The sequence below is a fragment of the Annulohypoxylon truncatum genome, assembly GCF_022578515.1.
Source record: "Annulohypoxylon truncatum strain CBS 140777 unplaced genomic scaffold F4807scaffold_33, whole genome shotgun sequence".
NCBI classification, from domain to species: domain Eukaryota; kingdom Fungi; phylum Ascomycota; class Sordariomycetes; order Xylariales; family Hypoxylaceae; genus Annulohypoxylon; species Annulohypoxylon truncatum.
Window position 1 is genome coordinate 327,934 of NW_025953819.1, and position 19,752 is coordinate 347,685.

Genomic DNA, 19,752 nt, shown 5'->3' on the forward strand with positions numbered 1-19,752 from the left:
TTTTTATATTATCGACCTCTTGTGGTGCGTGGGCGGCCTTTTCTATTATATTTAACTAATATTTTTATTTCTCCCCCCCCCCCCCCCCCCCCCCCCACCATCGCCCAAGCGGCGCAGAAAGCCAGCTTCAGCACGAGACAATATATTTTACCTAGATTCTTGGGTTTCTAGCTCGCTAAGCTAACTTGGTATGTACGGTAAGTTAAAGTGTCCTGTACCTTAATGACCAGACATGCCTGCAGCGGACCACTGTCGCCCGTTCCGGACTGATGTAATGTCAATGAGGTATTTCGAGGTTCATCTTCGAGTCAGCCGCCATGTCCAGAAGAGCCGACTAGTTGTAGATCTTTAACCGCTGGGGCGAAGACTCGACCGTCATGCCACACGCAAAACTTTTTTTGCTTGATTATGTTTGGTAAAAGGCCGGATTGGTTTTACAATGAAGCTCCGTGCCAAATCACCAACAAGCTGTTGGGAGATTCCGTGATGATGGGTCTTAGTAACACAACACCGTTTCTTGACGATCATGTCGATTTAACATGATCCCATTCCGGATAGGTACTATCGTGATTGGCCGTTCCGTAGCAACCTGTGGAATGAGATTCTTGTGACCGCAATTATTTCTATCACCTTGCCACTTGTTGCCGCAAGCATCGACACGCTTGCGGGCGAAGTATATACTTCGTATACCTTATTATGTATGTAATGGTAAATATGTTCTGTTCTTATGGGCTGTGGGATATGGGTCGAAATTGAACCAAGCCTTGTGACGGTGGAGGCCACTGCGAGCATCGCATGAATTATGTTATGCGAGAACAATATCGGTTTAACAGGATCTGATTTCACACGTTTTAATACCCATATAATCACCTCATGGGCGTGTATCTAAACAGGAAAAAGACACGAAAAGACCCGCCAGCTGATGACTGATAAAGCCTTAGCCTCACGGTCATCAAACCCATTATCCGCCAATGCCTTAAGGAAGTTAAGCAAATAAGCGCTGCCCGGTGTCTTTTCTTTCATGTAATAAGTCTCCTGTTGCAAGGAATATCTTTCGGAATAGGCTCTCTCTTACGGCAGCCGACCTGGGACTAGAATTCGAGAATTCCCCATTCTCTACGCGCAAAGTTTCGTATCCCAAGGCTCCGCGCCAAAATAATTTATATTAGTGTACAATCGAACGACGGGCGTTGGGTCTATTCGGTCTATTCCCTGTACGACACTCGTTTCCAAATTGCGCATCATTCGTTGGTTCATTTCCAACAGACGAGACAGAGCACACGCTTTTCCCACGCATCCGTACGCTAGCATCTCCGACGACGACGCATATTAGGAGTCATACATCTCGCATTTCGTCAGCCTAACCTGGGACCTCGATCCTAGACACACGCACTTGATTGACCAATATGTAACGATATACATAGTAAGTATAGTATGCGATGTGCGTATGGGCACCCGGAGGCTAGCTGGGTTCGTGACGGTGATGGGAATTGGGTTGACCTGCCGCATTCGAATCACCCATCCACATCCACATTCACACATCATGCTCCATTCAATATAGATTGTACGCACGAGAACATCGTTCAGAACTCGGGACGCACACGCTCTCGAGTTAGATTGTTGGTTCTCATTGCTTCAAAACCCCGCCTCCGCCTGATGGCTTACTTTTATTAAAACTGCTTAAACCCTGAAAAGAACCGAGGCGATTCGCTAAACCGTCATTGCGTATGCGTATGGGTGTATTTGCCATCATTAAAACCAAACCATTAAACAATGGCGCAAATCCGCTTCCCTGGAATAGGCTTCGTCCCGTGGCTCGGAATACGATAGCTTGCGTCTTTTTTTTCTTCTTTCTTCCTCTCTCTGACCCCCTTTCTTACGTCTCATGAGCGGTCACAAAATAGCCTTTTCCCTTGGTGGTAGGAAGTTGATGCCTGCTTCTACAATACATACTATGTAATGGTAGTAGTAGTAGCGTAGTGGCGTTTCCAGGGCGGGCTCCTTCACGTCGCCAACGATCATCTTTCCCATTTGGTGTCCGCTCCCCGAGCCGCCCAGGCCGAACTGGTCGTATGTCTGATGAGCGGATCACAAAACAGTTCCTCCCCCCCTACCCCTCCCCCTCTCCTTACTTAGCTATGTTTAAAGCCCTTGAATCGTGTCCCAGTTTTTCCTAGCATCGCCAAAGCTTCGTCATCTCTGTTCAGCTCATAATGTACTACATACATTACATCCCGTGCTAGCCACCGCCTACGTAGGTACCATTGGACTTGGGTTTGGAATTTCCCGGTAGCATCTCACTGGCCGGATATTGCGGGATAGATTATGGGGAACAGCGCAAATGGTTTCGCCCTCTACTTTAGCGTCGTAGAAGTCTGGACAGTTCCGCGACTTGCAAAATAGGTGTTGCCTGCCTCTTAGGTGCTACCCAAATACGACGCGAGGCTTCCCGAAACCTCTACACTATCAGCTCGTTTCCCTGTGATAATTAAATCCCGTGCCATCGTGTCATCCAAATCCAGTCTACTGACAGCAAAACCCCATTGTTGCCCCTTTTTGGAGAAAATCAAATCCCCCCTTTACGTTAATCCTCTAGATTAGTAGCGTTAGACACCGAAATTCGTGCTTCCCTCCCTGCCAACGCAACGAATGACCACTTCGATCAGCGTGCGCCCATTTTGCCTTTTTTTATCGACCCTTAAACTAAAAATGCTTCGCCGCTAGGAGTTATATCCGGTGATACATCCATTTGATCCCTCTTCTTTTTTTTCTCGCCCGCTCCCTCATAGTCATAAGTGTCAATCACCGACAGTGTCGAGTCTTGCCTAGACAGTCAGAGATGCTTGTCGCTTCCCTGCATGCGTTCGAAGTCGCCTGCATAGTAGGATGGTATCCTGCCGAGCCGACGTGTACTTCGCCGCGTTTTTAGTCTAGGTAGCCGTCAAAGTCAGCATTTCGTCTCCTTTTTCTAACCCCCTTTTCTCTTCTACCACGACCCTAATGTAGGCACCATCGTTTTCACTTTTCTTCAATGACGTTTGCCGCCTCGTCGTCCTTGCAGATATGTGTCAGCTTCCTTGATCCCGGTCCCGCATCGCGAACTCCCACAATACTACCTAACTATTCCCTTTGAGATGGAGGCCGCAAATATCAGTTCACCATCTTACGTCCCTTCTAGTGTAATTGCCTAGTTAGTGTAAGGAAGCTTCTGATTCAAGCAATTCGAGGCAATTATTTTTTTTTCTTTTCCTTCTTTTTCCGCCTTCTTCCTTTCACCGACACCTCGCACTAACTTAAGATGCGCGGCACGAGTGATTCTCCACATTGCCGTCTGCTGTCCCCAACCATATCATCATGATACTTGATATGGTTGGTGGGTATATTTGTGTCGGAGGCAACGTGAAGGACCCGCGAAAGGAATATCCAGCGTTGGGGGCCAAAGACGGGTCACGACGATACCGTACCTCTTCTCGTCAGCTGCATATTCGATTTCATTGGTCCTCTTCCTGCGATATCTTGGTAACTTTCGCCACATTCCCTCGTACCACACACGACCGTCGTAGCCTCACATAACCGGCGTGGGTGACCAGCATGCCGAGACGCGAATCTATTTTCGAGAAGCCTGCCTACTTTTTCGAGATCCGATATTGTAGCCCGGCCAGCCAGGCATCTGGCCCACTGACAGCTCGAAATATACTAGTTATTTTTCCCGAGCCTGCCGCCCTCTAGGACTCTTACGTCCGATTCTAGGTCCGGAACTGCAGTTATTCGTGTCCTAATTAAAGGTATCCAGACGCAAGTGCTGGAACCCGAATAGAAAAAAAATGGGCTTCGACGTTGAGAAGAGGCGCAGATGTTGCGGCCTGCTGCGCTGGCCCGGGAATTATAGACCTAGGTATGCATGTGCGCTACGATGCAGATGTCGAAGATCGAATACCTATAGCGAGGATGTATTAACCCGTGTGACAGTTTGTCATTTAACCCAGTGTCTGGACAGGCATCATTGAGCGTTATGTATCTTGATGTCTATCAACGTCATCTATGCTTGATAGAAAATTACCAAAGCATTGCATTCTAACATGTGGTAGAGGCGTAACTATCCAGCTGGCCGGTTCAAGCACCGGTCTTACCCGCTGATCAGATCTTGAAATCAACTTCATCTACCTAAAAGAATAGAATGTGCTGCGAAGTCATTGCTTATATAATGTTCACTCTCTGAGATCATGAGTTGTTTAGGTAGGTAATAGTAATTCGAATCCGTCCAAGAGACACCTCGTGAACGGACCACCTTAAACACCAATCCATGTTTCTGTCGCAAGAATTTTGCTGGAAGACCGCTTTTGACATTATCCCTTCGTAAACTTAGGGTACCACAATAAAACTTATATTAACCTGGCTAAGCCAGTGAAGTTGCTAAGATGCCCCCTTCTAACAAGTGGCGGTCCAAGTCGAGTTGTGTGTAGTATACTACTTGTTATAAGAAAAACCCTTAAGTGAATGAATGAATGGAACTAATAAAGATTAATAGTACCAAGAACTGTGTGGGAAACGGCTCGGAAAGCATATCGCCGCGTTTCTCGCTTCCAACGCCCTGTTACTGGTCCCGTCATCTTCCTTTTGGACCTTCTTCCTCGACGCCTGCCAGAAGAAAACGTTCGACGTCCTGGCCACAATAAACCTTTCTCGCTAGTTAATCGTAGAGGCAATCGTGAGTTTTAGTTTTAGGCCCTTTCTAATAATATATGGATATCTAATTAGAGACAGAAAATTTGTTGGCCTTATGTGTTCAAATTGGCGGTCGCCTACATGCTGGCGATCAACGCTGTGCTCAGTGCAAGAAGGGGTCCGGCTTATGGAAGGAATGTGTGACTGCCCCTATAGTACCAAATCGAAACACTGATTTAACCAATGGTGCCTGTGCATGTTGCTATTATAACGGCGGTGGTTCGCTGTGTTCTTTCGTTGGTAAGTACAATGGATTGCAAATTTATTGTCTTGATCAAGGGACTTACCGTTATACGTCCGAATTATTAGCTACAGCGATACCACCAAAAACTACGGCCTCTTCGAGGGCTACACAACCCTTCTTACCTACTGATCTTGAAGGGACTTGGTGTACTCAAGGACAGGTGGATTATATGGATATATATAAAAATATGACCAACGTGGAACGGCAAAGGGCTCAAGCTGATTTGCAGGCGAGATTAGGAGCATTATAAGCTTTAGAGGAAGAAGAAAATCGGCAGCTAGAGCACTTATTTGGTGCCTTGATGGACGACATCATCCAGGACGAGGCGGGCGACTATGAGCAGGACGCTTTATTAAAGGAATTCTCGTTATGCTTTAAAGTCCGCAATGTTCTATCACATGAATGAAAGGGAAACAACACCTACCTAGCTATACCTATGAAGGACTCTTGGAGTTCCATGTCACAGTATAATCCAAACTCGTTTATAACTCCGTGTAGAGGAATATGTAGCTTAGATGATTCAATTTCGTCCTAGAATCATGAATATCAAGAAGAGGTTAGGTTATTAGAATACACCGGGAAAGTCATTGATTTGTTCGCTTGGGCTAGAGCAGGATCAAATTCGATGGTTGGTCTAGTGATTACGACCATGGCAATATCTTCTAACACTAGTTGCCTACCTACTAGGTAGGTAGCTTTATGAAATGATCGCAAGTTATTGAGAAATTATGTTGGAAATGGATTACTCTATATGAGTTGCTCTCAACTAAGTTGTCCCGCCAGTAAAGCATGTCTGAATCAAAGAGAAATCTCTCTAGGATGTGATTCCCGTTGATTCTTAATGCATAAAATAGCTATTGCTGGTATCAAATCTCAATATATGGTTACATTTTCATCGTTCCAATATCTGTCGACACTATGGATGTGTTTACCCATAAGGTGCCAACGACTTGAGCAACACTCAAGACCAGTTCCATAGGTATATTTTGGCTTAATCAGCTAGATCTATTCAGAGGATTGAGGGATGTAGTGAGCTGAGGGCTGGCATGAGGTCTGATATGGCATGTTGAGAGAAATCTCGGAGTCGTTTGTTTCTAGTATGTGACTCCTTACCACACGTGTATATCTTGAAGTACGTGAATGAATACCTATAAATGAATCACTTTCTAGAACGGACTTTTACTTACTTACCTACTCACATATTAGGTAAAGGTATAGATGTGAGGAGGATATGCTTGGCCACACCAGGGCAGTCCGTTAGTAGGCTTCAAACACGATTATTATCAAAGCTTTTGTACCAGGTCTTTTTGAAGTGGGCAGGTTTCCTAGGATAAAGACGATGTTGTTCTAGCTTTCTATCCACATTACCAACATAAACCATGAACAATAGACGTATATTTTAGGGGATGGAATAAAAGGGGTAAAAGCAGTTTGACACCAACTTGGATCTAGGCTCATTGATGAGGTTGTCCATAATTCGTATTTGGCGTAAAGCCATGATTGAGATTTGCTAAAGAGTAGGTAGATTTAGCAGACCGAACCCAAGTTCCGACCAACACTTACGAACACAAGAATTCTTTCATCGTACATAGCACATATACAAATAAGACGGAGATTAGAAGCGGCAGGCCGTCAATCAATGCGAGATTACTATATACCATCGATATCAAACCCATTATAGTATGCCAACCCGGCTGAACCATAAAGGAACAGCCCCTCTACATGCTGAATTATCGTGCTTATTGTCCGTATGACCTAGGCCGCAACAGTAAGGACCTTAGGCCCCTATCAAGCCCGTGTCTTAGGGTTCGCGACGCCCTGTTTCTATGGCAAAACACACCAAGCCGTACCAAAATTCCGGGACTATGTGAATCCCCCTATGACACAAAATGCTGCGCTCCCGTCAGCCTTAGCTACGCCCGTTTCTCCGAAACCCAAGTTCCACGCCACTTCTGAGAGCCCCCCCTGGTGGACAGAAAGCGATGAAGAAAAGTTTTAGACCAAATACAAATGTCGTTCCATCGTTATTATTCTGTGGTTCCAAGTGACGCCTTTGAAAAAAGGTCGCTTGAAGACATTGGGTATCCAACCGTAGTTGCTGCTGCTAAAGGCCGCCGAGAGCGTCGCCTCAATGCTAGCGTATCCCTCACTACGGGCTAGCCCATCCGCCGGCCACATCAACCCATTCCGCCAGACATGACCCTTCCTTGCCTTCAACATCCACGATATCGGTATCACAGCGGCAGCGGCAGCCGACACCGTTCTCTTTTTCGGGATCCCATTGGTCCCAGTACTCGTCCTCTTCGATTCGCTTCCTCTCCTCAAGAGTCGTTTTCTCGAGGAATGGTTCACGTGGAAGTTGGCGAGCCGGAGCATTTGCCGGACAATGCTGGATAGTAGTGTGTCGGTAGCCGAAATCCCGGAAGTAGTGGATATCTTTAGGACCTAATAGGATACCGGCAGCAAGAGAATGAATCGGGGCATCACCCCACTGGAATGTAGTTAGTAAAATAGCCTCCTTTCAAAATTTGAGTTTACTTACTCGTTCCATCCAGAAGCCACCACTGCGGTCCATCATCTCGAAGAAAGCTTTGTACTCTGGACTTCGAAACCAGCTGAGCTTCGCAATTTCGAAGTTAGACCAGAAATGACACATGTTGTAGCTCTCGCCCTCCATAGCTTCGGGATCAATTTCTGGCAGGTTCATCCGGCCGGGGTCAGTACGCAGAATTTCCTCAGGTAGAGGAGGCTTGTAGTTAGGATCGTTCTCAGGAGGTGCAGGCTTCTCTGGCTTGGGCTCGACAAACATTTCCCACAGTCCTTGAGAAGTGATGTTGTTTAGGCGCTTGTATGCAGAGGCGTATCGGAAGATGTTAGGGACGGTTTCTCGAAGCTCTTTAACGGCAATGGTGAAGCCATAAGTCTTGTTGTACTCGATCATCTTGAGGAACGGGTCACTAGAGACATGGGTTAGTAAATCAGAACAAGAATGAGGAATCAAGTGGTTAAACATACTAGGTGATGTCACAGAAGTACTTGATCTCGGGCTCCAATCGCCAGTACCATTCGTATTTAGCGAGAAGAGGGTGGTCATAGAAGAATCTAAATCGTGTTAGCAATATTCGGGATCCATAATATTTTGGGATGTATTTGCATACCCAGAGTAGAAGCGGCACATGGCATGGTAACTCTCCAGACCGCCGTACATGACGGCGGCATCTCCTTGCTTAGCAATGCCCTCCTTCGCGACCTTGGGGTCGATCCAGTCAGGGTATCCCCACATCTCGGCGCCAACCTTGCCAAACTCGACGGGAGCGGAAGTGTAATTGCGGATGGTATCCTTGAACGTTTGGTTGAAGTCTCCATCGTTCAAGAAGACATAGGGATAATGGTACCATCGGTTGAAGTGTCGTTCGATAGACTTGACGGATTGGATAACACCGTCCAGCTCCTTATTTCGGGCGAGGACGACGAATGCGCCATTCACTCGCTTTGTTGTGGTGTCAGGCTCGAGACAGCCGGTAACGAATACTTTGTCGTGCTCTTCGCTAATTTTTCTGTTCACGCACGACAGTTAGGGTCCGAACTGCGAATCTATAGGTAGGTAGAGAGTAAGGGATCCATACCGAATAGCTGGAGGAGCACCAGCTGGCATCAATATTCTGCCGGGAGAACTCGGATGTCTGACAAATAAGACCAGGATAAGGACCACAACAATGCATGGAAATAAAACAACAACGCCAAGAGGGACAGATATACTAGAGTTTCCCTTTAATCGAAGGGGTCTCCTGAAGAAAGCGAGCCGCGATGTGAATCTGTTCGGTGGAGGTCTCTTCTCGCCCGTTGTGGGAAGCTGAGCAGGGCCCATGACTGTAGGCACACGCCTGTAAGCGCGCCTAAGCAAATCCATAATGGCGGCTTAGCGACGCTCTCCAAGCGCCAGCTGGCGAAGTGGGAAGCAATAAGCAATTGGAATAGAACAACGATGAGTTCTATGCTAATGGAATTAATAAGCAGATGTGTATGCCGTCTTCGTCGCAATCGTGATTATTCTATTCAACCATGAAAAAAAGCCTTGGGTATTTCCGTTTCCCGTAATCTATCGGTGTAGATCGCCTTAGTGAATTGCGCAAGGTAGCGAACGACACAAGGGATTAGACTCCCTCGAAAGATTCGATAACGGTAACGGTGATGGAAGTGAAAAAGGCCACGCGATCTAGAAGAGCAGAAGTGTGGGTTGTGGACGGTTAGATAGGTGGTCAATACGCATACGCGTCAGACTTGTTTCTGGTGGCGTCGCTCAAACCCGTCAAACGAGTCCAACTTAATCGGATCAATCTAACAGATCGAAATCGAAAACGACTGCATTGGGGCCGCCGATAAAGTTGAATGGCAACAATCCACGGACGACGTGCGGATGTTGCCAAGGAGTGATGAATAAAAAAAGGGGGTTTAGCAGAAAGATGAATTGGGAAGCAGATAATGGATACGAGATCAAAAAAATTGAGATGAGATGAAGGGGTACAGTAAGAAAAAAATAACTTAGGACGGTTACTTTCTAGGTTGCAAGGTTGGCTGGTTCATTGGTTCCAGGTTAGTTTGGTGACCTTAACAATTAACTTTTTGACATGCGATGGCGAAATTGTGCTTGGACTCATGCTTGGACCAGGGGTTCAAGGCCAATCAGGTTTCGAATAAGAAAAGGAGACGGCGCTGAGACCACTAAGATTCACTAAATCTCACTAAAAACACGAGCTAGTAAAGCATGTACCCATGTACTGAGGCTGACGAGTACCTGTGTGCATAAACGGCAATGATCTCCCATAGTTTTACCGAGCATTTGGGGCTTCGCTGATGTGGCTTGATTATGTAATTGTAAGCGCTTTCATTGGAAGATTGATAAAAATAGATTTTACCTAATTTCCTTTCCAATCTTTTCAATGGTCTAGAACACTTACATCATTGGCCAAAGGCTGCCAGCGATGGCTTCACTTTATACACTTTGCGGTATTGGATGACTCATTTTTATGGCATCTATTGCTTTTAGTTTAGAAAATGCGAACAGAGAGCTCATCATTGCTTTTCAAACTCGTGTTTGAAGTTCTTGTTTCTCGGCCCAGACGAACCAAGGACGATTGATCTAGCATTGATCAGGCTAGTCAGGTGAGAATTGCCTTGTTTGACTTGGCTATTACAAACTGATGCCATTATTGCTGGTCAAGACCTTCCTGGGTGGCTAAATATGAATATCTACCGAGGGCACTCGAAGACAGAGTCACGACGCAAACACATATAATCATGTTGCTAAGGTTACTGCAAACAACTATATTCGACTCATAGCTTGAGGCTTATTCTTTAATTCAACCACGATCGGTCTTTGTCACTGGTCATGAAGAGCATGCCTGACACCATTGCACTTCGGCGACAATATCTGCCTCGTGGGACTTATTCTTGACTAGAAGAGCCAGGTTTTGGATACTCTTATCTTGGCTCGAAGCACATCATATTGTATGGTTCGAGGAATATGAGGTATTATCAGGAATAGCGTCGCTTTGCGATAGTCAACTTCTAAAGACGCTTGCCTCGAGCAAACCTCGAAAACTACGATATCAGAGTATGCTTCCCAGCAGAGGATGCCGTGAGATCCGAAAGATTTGTTAGCTAGCCGCTTCCCCATATTAACTGCCACTCCTTTCTTGGCTTATTCTCGACGGATATCTGACGGAGTGTGAGAGTTGGGTTGAGGTGGGTGGGCGGCGAGAGTTCATATATGAAGCATCTCGCCGTCAAGGATATATCATCGAGACTTACGACGCTGTCTCGGTTATCCCATATTACACAGTCCCTAAGAATACCCCCTATTTGCCAATGACGTCTGACCTTCTTTATTTACTCGTCTCGGCCGTCTGTTTCACTGATAAACATGTTTCTACGATCTGCCGGCACGAGAAGAATGCCTGCGGGGGCCGCGAGGCGAGACTCAATCTTGGAGTCGCATTTTGTCTTTCCGCCTAATTACATCAATAAACCATTTGCCTCCGCAGACCGAAAACAACAATACCTGATCCTGTCACCCTCATAATTAAGCTGGCCTATAGCTCAAGCAGATATGGTATCATCGCTACTATATAAGGAAATCTTGATCGCCATTGCCTAAACTAGGTCGACCTGTCACCGGCTTGCCCAATCAATCATGATATCGCCTTGGGCAAGCATCTCGAGATGGGCATGCCCTGTTAATTACTTAAAGCATCCCGGTTCGTGGACACTCCGCATTCGAGATGGCCTCCCACCGAGCATGCTTGCATCATCAGGGGTGGTTGAGGGAGGTGAGCTGCAGATCTGCTGGTATATAACAAGATACCCCCTCTGATCTATCCTATCGTAGCTCTTTCAAAGGATTTGGCTCCCTGTCAAGTGACTAAGGTTAATTACTCGGTTCGATAATTGTCGTAAGTCAGATATCAACATGCGTTTTTGGACGACTGTTTCGGCGGTAGCTGCCCTGGCGGGCCAAGGTGAGAGCAGTTCTGTTTCTCGTAGGGTCGAAATCCGCGTTAATGACGTTGTCCCCAGCTCTGTCGCAGGATCCTCCGACGTTCCCATTCCCAACCAGCTGCTCTGGTGTGGCTGCACCGCAATACCCCTATACCGTTGACTCCGGTTGGCAGGTCACCAAGATCGCCAGTGGTCTCCGTCAGCCGCGTACCATCATCTTTGACAACCTTGGCCACATGCTGGTGTTGCAAGCCACTTCCGGTGTTTCCGTCCACACTTTCGGCGAGGACGGCTGTATCAACAGCACGAAGACCCTCATACAAAGCGCCGGCCTCAACCACGGTCTCAGCCTCACTCCCGACGGCAAGACCCTATATGCTAGCTCTCAGACGACGGTTTGGTCGTGGACCTACGATGCGGCTGCCTTGACGGCCACGGGCCAGAAGACCGTAGTCAGCGGTATTGGCCAGGGCATCCACTCTACGCGAACCACAGTCGTTTCGCCCAAGAACCCGAACCTGATCCTCGTCTCCGTCGGTGCCGCCTCGAACTGGGATAACCCAACTATTGACCCGAGCGTCGGTCGTGCGATCGTTAAGATCTTCGATGTAAGCCAGGCGCCCGCCAACGGCTACTCGTTCAACAGCCAGGGTACTGTTTTGGGATACGGTCTACGTAACGAAGTTGCGCTCGCGTTTGACCCGAACGGTCACGTATGGGGTGCGGAGAACAGCGGAGACGACTTCAGGAGAACAGTCAATGGCCAAGCGACGGACATCCATATCGACAACCCTGCTGAGGAGCTGAACTACCGTGAGTTGCCCATTAGATCTTGATCAGCTCCCCCCTTTTTTTCCGTCAGAGAACATTCCTATCCGAGAACTAACACAAACCTAGTCGGCGACCCCGAGAACCCGCTGGAGAACACGTGGTTCGGGTACCCGACCTGCTTCACGGTCTGGGAGCCGTCCAACTTCCAGGACAACACGGCGCTCAAGACAGGCTCGCAGTTCGTGGTGACGCCGAACACGACGTTCAACGACGCCTCGTGCGAGGGCGTGTCGAACCCGCCGCGCCTCTCCTTCCCCGCGCACATGGCGCCCATCACCAACGTGTTCGACCCGGCCGGCGAGAACCTGTACATCACCTTCCACGGCAGCTGGGACCGGCAGCCGGCGCAGGGCTACTTCGTCGCCGAGGTCCCCTTCCAGAAGGGCGCCGACGGCAACTACGAGCCCGTCGCCCCCCAGGACAGCAAGACCGGCTACAAGAACATCATCGGCTCCCAGAACCCGGGCTCCTGCAACTCCCCCTCCCTGACCATGAGCACGTGCTGGCGCCTCGCCGGCCTCGCCTGGGACCAGGCTGGGAAGCGCCTCTTCGTCAGCTCCGACAACCAATCCTCCGGCGAGGTCTTCGTGCTGCAGAAGAAGGCTTAGATGAGGTCATAGGTTGGGTAGGTACCTAAGCATATACGAGGTGGATGGGGGGTCTATTTTGGAAGAGATAAGGTGTGTGTTGGAAGTTGGATGGTCCTCATTAGACTTTCTGTTTTCCCTCGTTTGTACGTAAAAGTTCAAGAAGGTCGTCATACGGCGAATAAAGAGCTTAGCAAAATCGGATTTGCTTATTTGTTATATCATAGCCGTAGTGGTTTCTAGAACAGTACATAATGATTTCGTCTCTGACCAATGTGTCGGTTTCCTATCCCGTATTTCTAAAAAAAAAAATTCAACGCGACACAATAACCCTCCTAAAGTTGAACATGTCCTATTTCGCCATAAAGAGCATAATAGAAGCGCGACCATCTTATAAACTTCTCTTGAGCTTCATTGAAATCTAGTGCCTCGAGCCATAGTATCAAGCGCAAAACATTCTCGGCATACGGTATCTGTTCAATATTGACTTGTGAAATTTCATTTCCGTTGACTTCGTTGTCTGTTGTCAGGCTTTCATCGTATACATTATCTGAGAATTCCAGGTCGTCTGTTAAATCAAAATCCTCAGTTATCAATTCTTACCGGCCACGTTGTTAAACCTCGTAATTATCTAACGAGCGAACGTGGCCACCCCCCTCATATGGACCATCCGCTATTGGAGGTAAGGCGAATAATGCGCACCGCTCGAGATGAAAGGCGACATGTTTCTCCAATTCGATGATCTCCATAAATGCTGCTGGACAAAAAGGGCAATGACGCTGCTGTTTCAGAGATGGCCCTACAACACTGGCGATAAGCTCGGGAGAAAAGTGGTCGGGTGTGGCCTCGGGATGAGATATTTTTAGGTGCTCCACGTATTCGGGTTGTGTTATAAACTCCTCACCGTGTGTTTGACAATGCCACACTCGAGAGTGCTGACTTTCGTGATTGATCCAGTCTTGCCTTGTCCCATAAAGTTGATGGGGCCCCGGGCAATCTTCGTACGTGCAGTGATATGGTTGTAAGTCGCGAATGAGATGTACACTAATACGGCCAGTGATTAAATGCATGCTTCTATTGTATGTGTAAGTTTACTCACCGCCAAGCGTCTTTATTTAGGTATCGTCGAGGGCATAATATTTTACAGTAGGGGCAGATGAAATATTGTCCATTTGTAATATTTGTTGGTGGCGCTGGCCATTCAAACTTTTCGCCCTTCCAATTAATTGCCGTTGACACGCGACTTTGGTGTGAAACTTCAGATCGGGCTTCCCCAGGTTTCATGAAGTCAGCAGGGAGAGGGGTTGCTGAAGTTGTTACCGACTGTTCTGGTATATCATGGACAGACTGATACGCGTGCGTTCCTTTGCCCGGCTGTTCAGCTATTGATCCAGTTGATGGGTATGGAACAGGCGCTTTGCTTAGCTTGAGGGCGTGGTCTTTCCAGTATATGAACTGTTGCCTGCGGCGTGCGTTCGAGATGCCAGTCCTACGAATAAGCCAATGGTCTGCTGTGACATATTGACCGACAAGTTCCTCGGGCATGGGTATAGGGTCTGCGTCCTCACGAGGGCTCATTTCAATGATTTGCTGGCGCTGAGCATATGCTATGATAGCAATCTCAGCTTCTTCACGCTCTTTGATGTACGACGCACGATCTTCGGCTGATATATCATTATACAACTGGTCGTTTGGGCGCTGCTGGCGATTTCGTGGGTTACGAATCTTCATTGCCAAGCTATATAATGCATCTATCCTTTCTGTTATGCTCTGGAGGCGGAAGTCCACTTCACGAAACGAGATATTGCTTCTAGAATGGCTCTGTGTGCTAGCACAGGATTCGGTCTCGCTCTCCGTGGAGTCTTCACTATCAGAGTCCTCAATGTACTCGAAATCCTGCTCGAATGGGTGTCGCTCGCCATTGGCGATAGCTAGTAAATTACCAAGATGCTCTCGTAAACTTGATAGAATTTGTGTCAAACGGTCCTTTGCGATGATAGCATCTCGCACCCGGTAGTCTAGCGACGCATGTCCATATTGGTTCAGGCCTAGACTGTGAGCCCATAGCCTGAACCTCTGCTCTTCGTTGGCTAGGTGGCGATGTCCGGGGATTCCGTCGGGGTGTTTAGTATCCAATATTTTTTTGAACGCATCGAATATCTCGGCACCGATGTAAGAGAGCTTGACTGGGTCCATTTGAGGCCGAGTGGGATTCTAAATGAGTTCGTCAGCTGGTTATGATGGGTCGACAATCTCCCTCAAACAGTACAAAACGTGATATAACAATGAAGTCGTCCGGACTAGTAGATGGTAGTAGCTTAGAGTTGAAACGCAAATCTATGTCAATTGGCCTAGGTAGCCACCAGGTGCCTCTCATATTACTCCGCCTATCAAACTTCTGCCCGCTCACCTGAATATACCTCTCTACTTAGGTAACTATCAAATTTACATCAGTCTTATCTGCTCGGTTGACTGCGAGGAGGCTGTTTCCGAACTGTTATCTAGTTGAGCGTGAACTGTGCATACCAGCGCTCATTACACTTGGAAAACATAGCTATGGATAGCTAAGATAGGGGTATCCGACACCGATTCGGAGGAGGCGAGAAGAAAGGCGGCGGTCCGATGGGAGGAGGAAACAGAGAAGTATCTACCGCTTCACCATCTCACGGTCATCGATTATTGCCTCGGAATATGTGGCGGTAGGAAGCGCTTCTGGCATGATGATGAATTCCTCAAACAATATTGCGAGAATGTCATCATACCGTTACATGAAAGCTGCAAAGCGTTTCTGGACTCTCCTTGGTACCAGACAGAGATCACCTATGCGTATAACCCTTAAATATGTAACAAGACAGATAGAACATTATAGACGAGGCAATAGGAGAACATGTCTTGTTCGGGTTCTAACGTTGTATAATGAATGTTAGATGGAGAAGTTATAAGTGGAACATTCAATAGTGGGGACATACAGGTCCCATACATACCCGCACTAAGCCGCCATCCGGGATCCACTGAAGAATCACAAATAGTTCCTTCCTGTACTCTATCTAGGTACGCAGTAGGTTAGGTACCTACTTTCCAAACGACTAACATTGAAGGCTCCAAATCTCAACCTCGACACTACGCAATTGAACAAATCCACGGAATAGCCTTAATAAAAGAGTTAATATAAATGTCTTCCCAACCGAAAATAACCTCCAAAAACCTCTCCTACTCAACCGACCTCCCGCCCTTCCTAGCCAAGCTCCGCGGCCAGCAGGACCAGCAACGCAACTCCGACACCCCGGACCCGATCCTCGCGGCGCGACGACGCGCAGCGCGCCCGCGGTCCGCGAGCGAGGAGGCCGAGGACGCGCCCCTCGTCGTCGACGAAGCCGGCAACGCGATCGCTTTCCCGTCCGCGGATGCGCCTGCCGAGGCCTCGGACGGAGGAGCTGTAGACGGCGCCGGTGCGGGCGATCAAGAAAAAAACGAGAAGGATGGGCAGAAGGAGAGGGAGAAGGTAGCAGCCATCGGCGCGCCCAAGAAGCGCAAGGTCGGACGCGTGGTCGGCGGAGACGAGGAAGACGAGCCCGCACTCCGTAAAGAGAACTCATCATCGGAAAAGAACAAGAGCAGGAAGGAACCTGAACATACCGCCGACCACGATTCAAAGGACGCGAAGTCCGGCTCGAAGCAAAAGAAGAAGGCGAAGAAGATTAAGCTTAGCTTCGGCGACGACGGGGATTGAACGAGCGAGAGAACGCTGAGAGTGAAATCGTGATCTTGGAAGAGGGTTCATAGGTCACGGTACGAAGAACGTGTATACTCGCTAGTGCTACGAGGCGATGTGAGGCGATATCCATATGGACAACATCACCTAGGACCTAGCATAGGTGACTTAGGTGTGCTTGCTCGGAAAAGCGCCACCATACAGCCCGTTTCTCACCTAGATGGCACGCAGCAACGCGCTACAACTCGCAATTGGACTCGAGGCTGTCCATACCTACCTAGCTATCTACACGCAGGTGGCTGAGAAAAGCGCGGCTTTTGACATGATGGGACAATCCCGCATTCCTCACAAAGGTAGACATGACATGAAATCCTGTCTAAGACAGAAAAACACTTAAACATAGTGTGTTCCACGTCATCAACAATCTCGATATAGAGATCGCGGGGCTTTGGTGGCTGGTCTCATAGTCGAGTTGGAAATGGGTTCTACAAGCGTCGCTAGACGGATATTCCCATTCGGTAGCTAGCAACGTGAAAACGAAATAATCAAACATGATTATGGCCTTCAACAAGCACAATTAAAAACTATCTTCATATAGATCCCTATTGTAATCTATTCATATATTCGTGTAAACTGTGTAGTATATACAACGTAGATATTAGTTAACTTCCATCACCGCTGCTCTTAAACCTATTGACTTTCTTCCTTCGGTCGTGTAACCTCCCAAAAAGCAATCGCTGTCGGTGCCCATACCCTGATATTGAATACCTGAATAGGTTAATATATTTGTCCAATAAAACCCACATGAGTTCTCCTATGAAGCCGAGACGCCTAACAAATGCAACCTGCTCGCCATCTTTTCAGACCATTTCGTAATAGACGATCTCTCCCTTCTCGCTCTCTTCCTTCTCACTCTCCGAGGATTCCTCGATTCCAGGCAACTAGTAGCGGGACATTCGGTTTCCTGAAGGAGAGGAAGAGTGGTCGTAAGGGCTGGCATGGCCGTAGGAGTCGTCCATATAAACAGTTGTGCGGCGGTCCTCTTCGGGTAGAAGCTCTTTCACTTCCCAGTTGTTCATCCGTGTGCCGACAGAAAACTCGAGGTCTTCCTTTGTGATCGAATCCCAATACTATGGTTCCGTGGTTAGAATAATCCGACAGTTTGCGATATATAAGAGTGAAACCTACCTTATAAACCATCATAGCAGCGAGCAGGTTGCAAGTTGTCGTGAAGAACAAGCCATCCACATAGTGGCTCGTGGCATTGCAAATCGTGGAGCTGAACGCATACAAAATGACCTGGCCCACGATAAAGAAGAAGAGGCCGAAAGCAATATCCCCCAACGGCCAACGGTCCTCCAAGGTCCGAACGACAAGCAGAATCTGCAAGGCCACATATATAAGAAGTTGTACGCCGTTGAGAAGGTATAGCACCGTAAATAGTCCTACGGTGTTCGCCGGGCCCATCCCAGCCCATGATTTAAACGTAGCTAGCGATACCAGGAACGAGATAACAAAGGCAGCGAAAGAGCTGACCCGGAGCATCCATACGGACAGGGGAGTGCCATCTTCGTAAAGTTGAAAGCCGACAAATCCATTGATTAACAAGCAAGTAACCAACGCAGACGTGAGGCCGGACTGTATCGAGACGAAGTAAGGATACGGATCCGAGCCGGGAGGGACAACACCAGCGTCGACTAAGAGTGAGAAGAACGATAGCAACATGTAGAAATAGAAGAACGCTAAGATCTCCTTGCGACCAACGGCGGTGAATTTCCCTCGGATATGTAATATCATCACCACGGTCATGCCCAGAGCGATGATGTGCATGAAGCTGGACGCGCCTTGGAATATGATCGTGTTCGCCAACTCGATATTTCGCGCGAAGCAGTCGGTCTCGATTCCGACGCCGCTAGAGACGGAAGTGATGGGACCGACGGAAGGGCACAACGGCAGAGGCGCCGTGTGGCAGATGTCCGTGAAATCGCCGAAGCCGCCCATCTTGTCAACGACGACGGGCGACTATGGGATTTTGGGCTGTCGGGTCGTCGTAATGACTACGAAGTAGACGGACGGGTGCCTCGACGGGAGCGGGGATACGATAGATTATAGCGAATGAAGTCGATGAGATATACGGTAACGGTAGTTATTCTACGGAGGGATACGTCGTCGAAGACTGGTCAGAGCTGACCGAGCCCAGGTGGATGATCAAGAGATTCGAGATGATCGATCCTAAAAGAGGAAAACGAAAGTAATGCGAGTTAAAGCCAAGGGCGGAAATAGTACTCATTAATTAACGGAAGTATGTAATTGTGTATCTGGAACGAATGACAGTTAAAGTGTGAATGTAGCGTGCTATTGCCCTATGTCATGGCCAGGGTTTGGCTTCGTTGCTCGGCCAAACGAGTGGGCTGAAGATGGGCTGGATGGGATTGAAAGTTGGAAGTTGGCTGGAGATGGATAATCGGTGCTTCTGTTGCCATGGAAAAACGAAAAGGGTGAGACAAGACGGACAGGACGGGGCTGACCAGGGTCCCGCCAAGCAACCCGCTAAGTGAGATTTAGCCAGAATTACGGGAGAACGAATGGCTGTGGTGGACCGTGCTCGTGTTCTTCGGTGGTTGGGATTGGCTAGATTTCATTAGATCGGTTACGACTTACCATTCTTAATTGAAGAAAATATATAGCCTAGCCATGTTAGGAATGGTCTCTGCTAAGTACGATTTCTATGTACCTGCGTACATATATCTACTGCGTAGTACGGTCGAACCTTGAATAAACCTAATGTTTAGATGTATCTAAATTCTAAATCTTCCAATGTATGAGGCCATTCGTACGCTATTCTTCCATCTTTTCTAAGGAAAGCTTAATGCAGGTACCTTGGAGACGACAGGGTATCGATTACTCCCAAGTTTCTACGAGGTATCCTAGGGAAAACAAACTTCGAAGTTAAGAAAATGAGACCAGCCATGTTGTGGCGTCCATTTAACTCTCCCTTAGTAGGTGCCACATCGTCGGTAATGAATAAGCGCCCATCAACTCCCTACCTTAACAGTGCTCTATAAAAAGGCATAGTTAGAGGCGCTCATGTTGGCTCTCTCACTCGGCGATCCGAGTCTTTCGTCGACTTCGCCAGGAATATTCCTTTCCTCTCC

The 19,752-nt window shown here is 47.9% G+C and overlaps 6 protein-coding genes across 6 annotated transcripts; 3 read left to right on the forward strand and 3 right to left on the reverse strand.

Moving 5' to 3' along the window:
- The first annotated feature begins 4,213 nt into the window (after positions 1–4,213).
- On the forward strand, positions 4,214–5,524 carry F4807DRAFT_227126 (uncharacterized protein). Its single transcript, XM_047994119.1, has 4 exons — positions 4,214–4,455; positions 4,529–4,708; positions 4,765–4,965; positions 5,035–5,524. The coding sequence occupies exons 1-4, from the start codon at positions 4,419–4,421 to the stop codon at positions 5,217–5,219; spliced, it is 603 nt and encodes a 200-aa protein (XP_047851130.1). The 5' UTR covers positions 4,214–4,418; the 3' UTR covers positions 5,220–5,524.
- Positions 5,525–6,584: 1,060 nt separating this feature from the next.
- On the reverse strand, positions 6,585–9,555 carry F4807DRAFT_438668 (glycosyltransferase family 15 protein). Its single transcript, XM_047999138.1, has 5 exons — positions 8,596–9,555; positions 8,128–8,526; positions 7,985–8,071; positions 7,512–7,926; positions 6,585–7,460 (listed from the first exon to the last, which is right to left on the reverse strand). Exons 1-5 carry the CDS (start codon positions 8,877–8,879, stop codon positions 7,119–7,121), a joined length of 1,527 nt encoding a protein of 508 aa, XP_047851131.1. The 5' UTR covers positions 8,880–9,555; the 3' UTR covers positions 6,585–7,118.
- Positions 9,556–11,215: 1,660 nt separating this feature from the next.
- On the forward strand, positions 11,216–13,004 carry F4807DRAFT_227209 (soluble quino protein glucose dehydrogenase). The gene is made up of 4 exons (XM_047994120.1): positions 11,216–11,298; positions 11,358–11,487; positions 11,546–12,280; positions 12,365–13,004. The coding sequence occupies exons 2-4, from the start codon at positions 11,439–11,441 to the stop codon at positions 12,904–12,906; spliced, it is 1,326 nt and encodes a 441-aa protein (XP_047851132.1). The 5' UTR covers positions 11,216–11,298; positions 11,358–11,438; the 3' UTR covers positions 12,907–13,004.
- Positions 13,005–13,387: 383 nt separating this feature from the next.
- On the reverse strand, positions 13,388–15,439 carry F4807DRAFT_227225 (uncharacterized protein). Its single transcript, XM_047994121.1, has 3 exons — positions 15,296–15,439; positions 13,985–15,099; positions 13,388–13,929 (listed from the first exon to the last, which is right to left on the reverse strand). Exons 2-3 carry the CDS (start codon positions 15,079–15,081, stop codon positions 13,500–13,502), a joined length of 1,527 nt encoding a protein of 508 aa, XP_047851133.1. The 5' UTR covers positions 15,082–15,099; positions 15,296–15,439; the 3' UTR covers positions 13,388–13,499.
- Positions 15,440–15,859: 420 nt separating this feature from the next.
- F4807DRAFT_438686 (uncharacterized protein) lies at positions 15,860–17,191 on the forward strand. The gene has a single exon (XM_047999139.1). The coding sequence runs from the start codon at positions 16,058–16,060 to the stop codon at positions 16,613–16,615; it is 558 nt and encodes a 185-aa protein (XP_047851134.1). The 5' UTR covers positions 15,860–16,057; the 3' UTR covers positions 16,616–17,191.
- F4807DRAFT_438688 (chitin synthase export chaperone) lies at positions 17,192–19,136 on the reverse strand. Its single transcript, XM_047999140.1, has 2 exons — positions 17,786–19,136; positions 17,192–17,727 (listed from the first exon to the last, which is right to left on the reverse strand). Exons 1-2 carry the CDS (start codon positions 18,596–18,598, stop codon positions 17,539–17,541), a joined length of 1,002 nt encoding a protein of 333 aa, XP_047851135.1. The 5' UTR covers positions 18,599–19,136; the 3' UTR covers positions 17,192–17,538.
- Between the last annotated feature and the right edge of the window lie 616 nt (positions 19,137–19,752).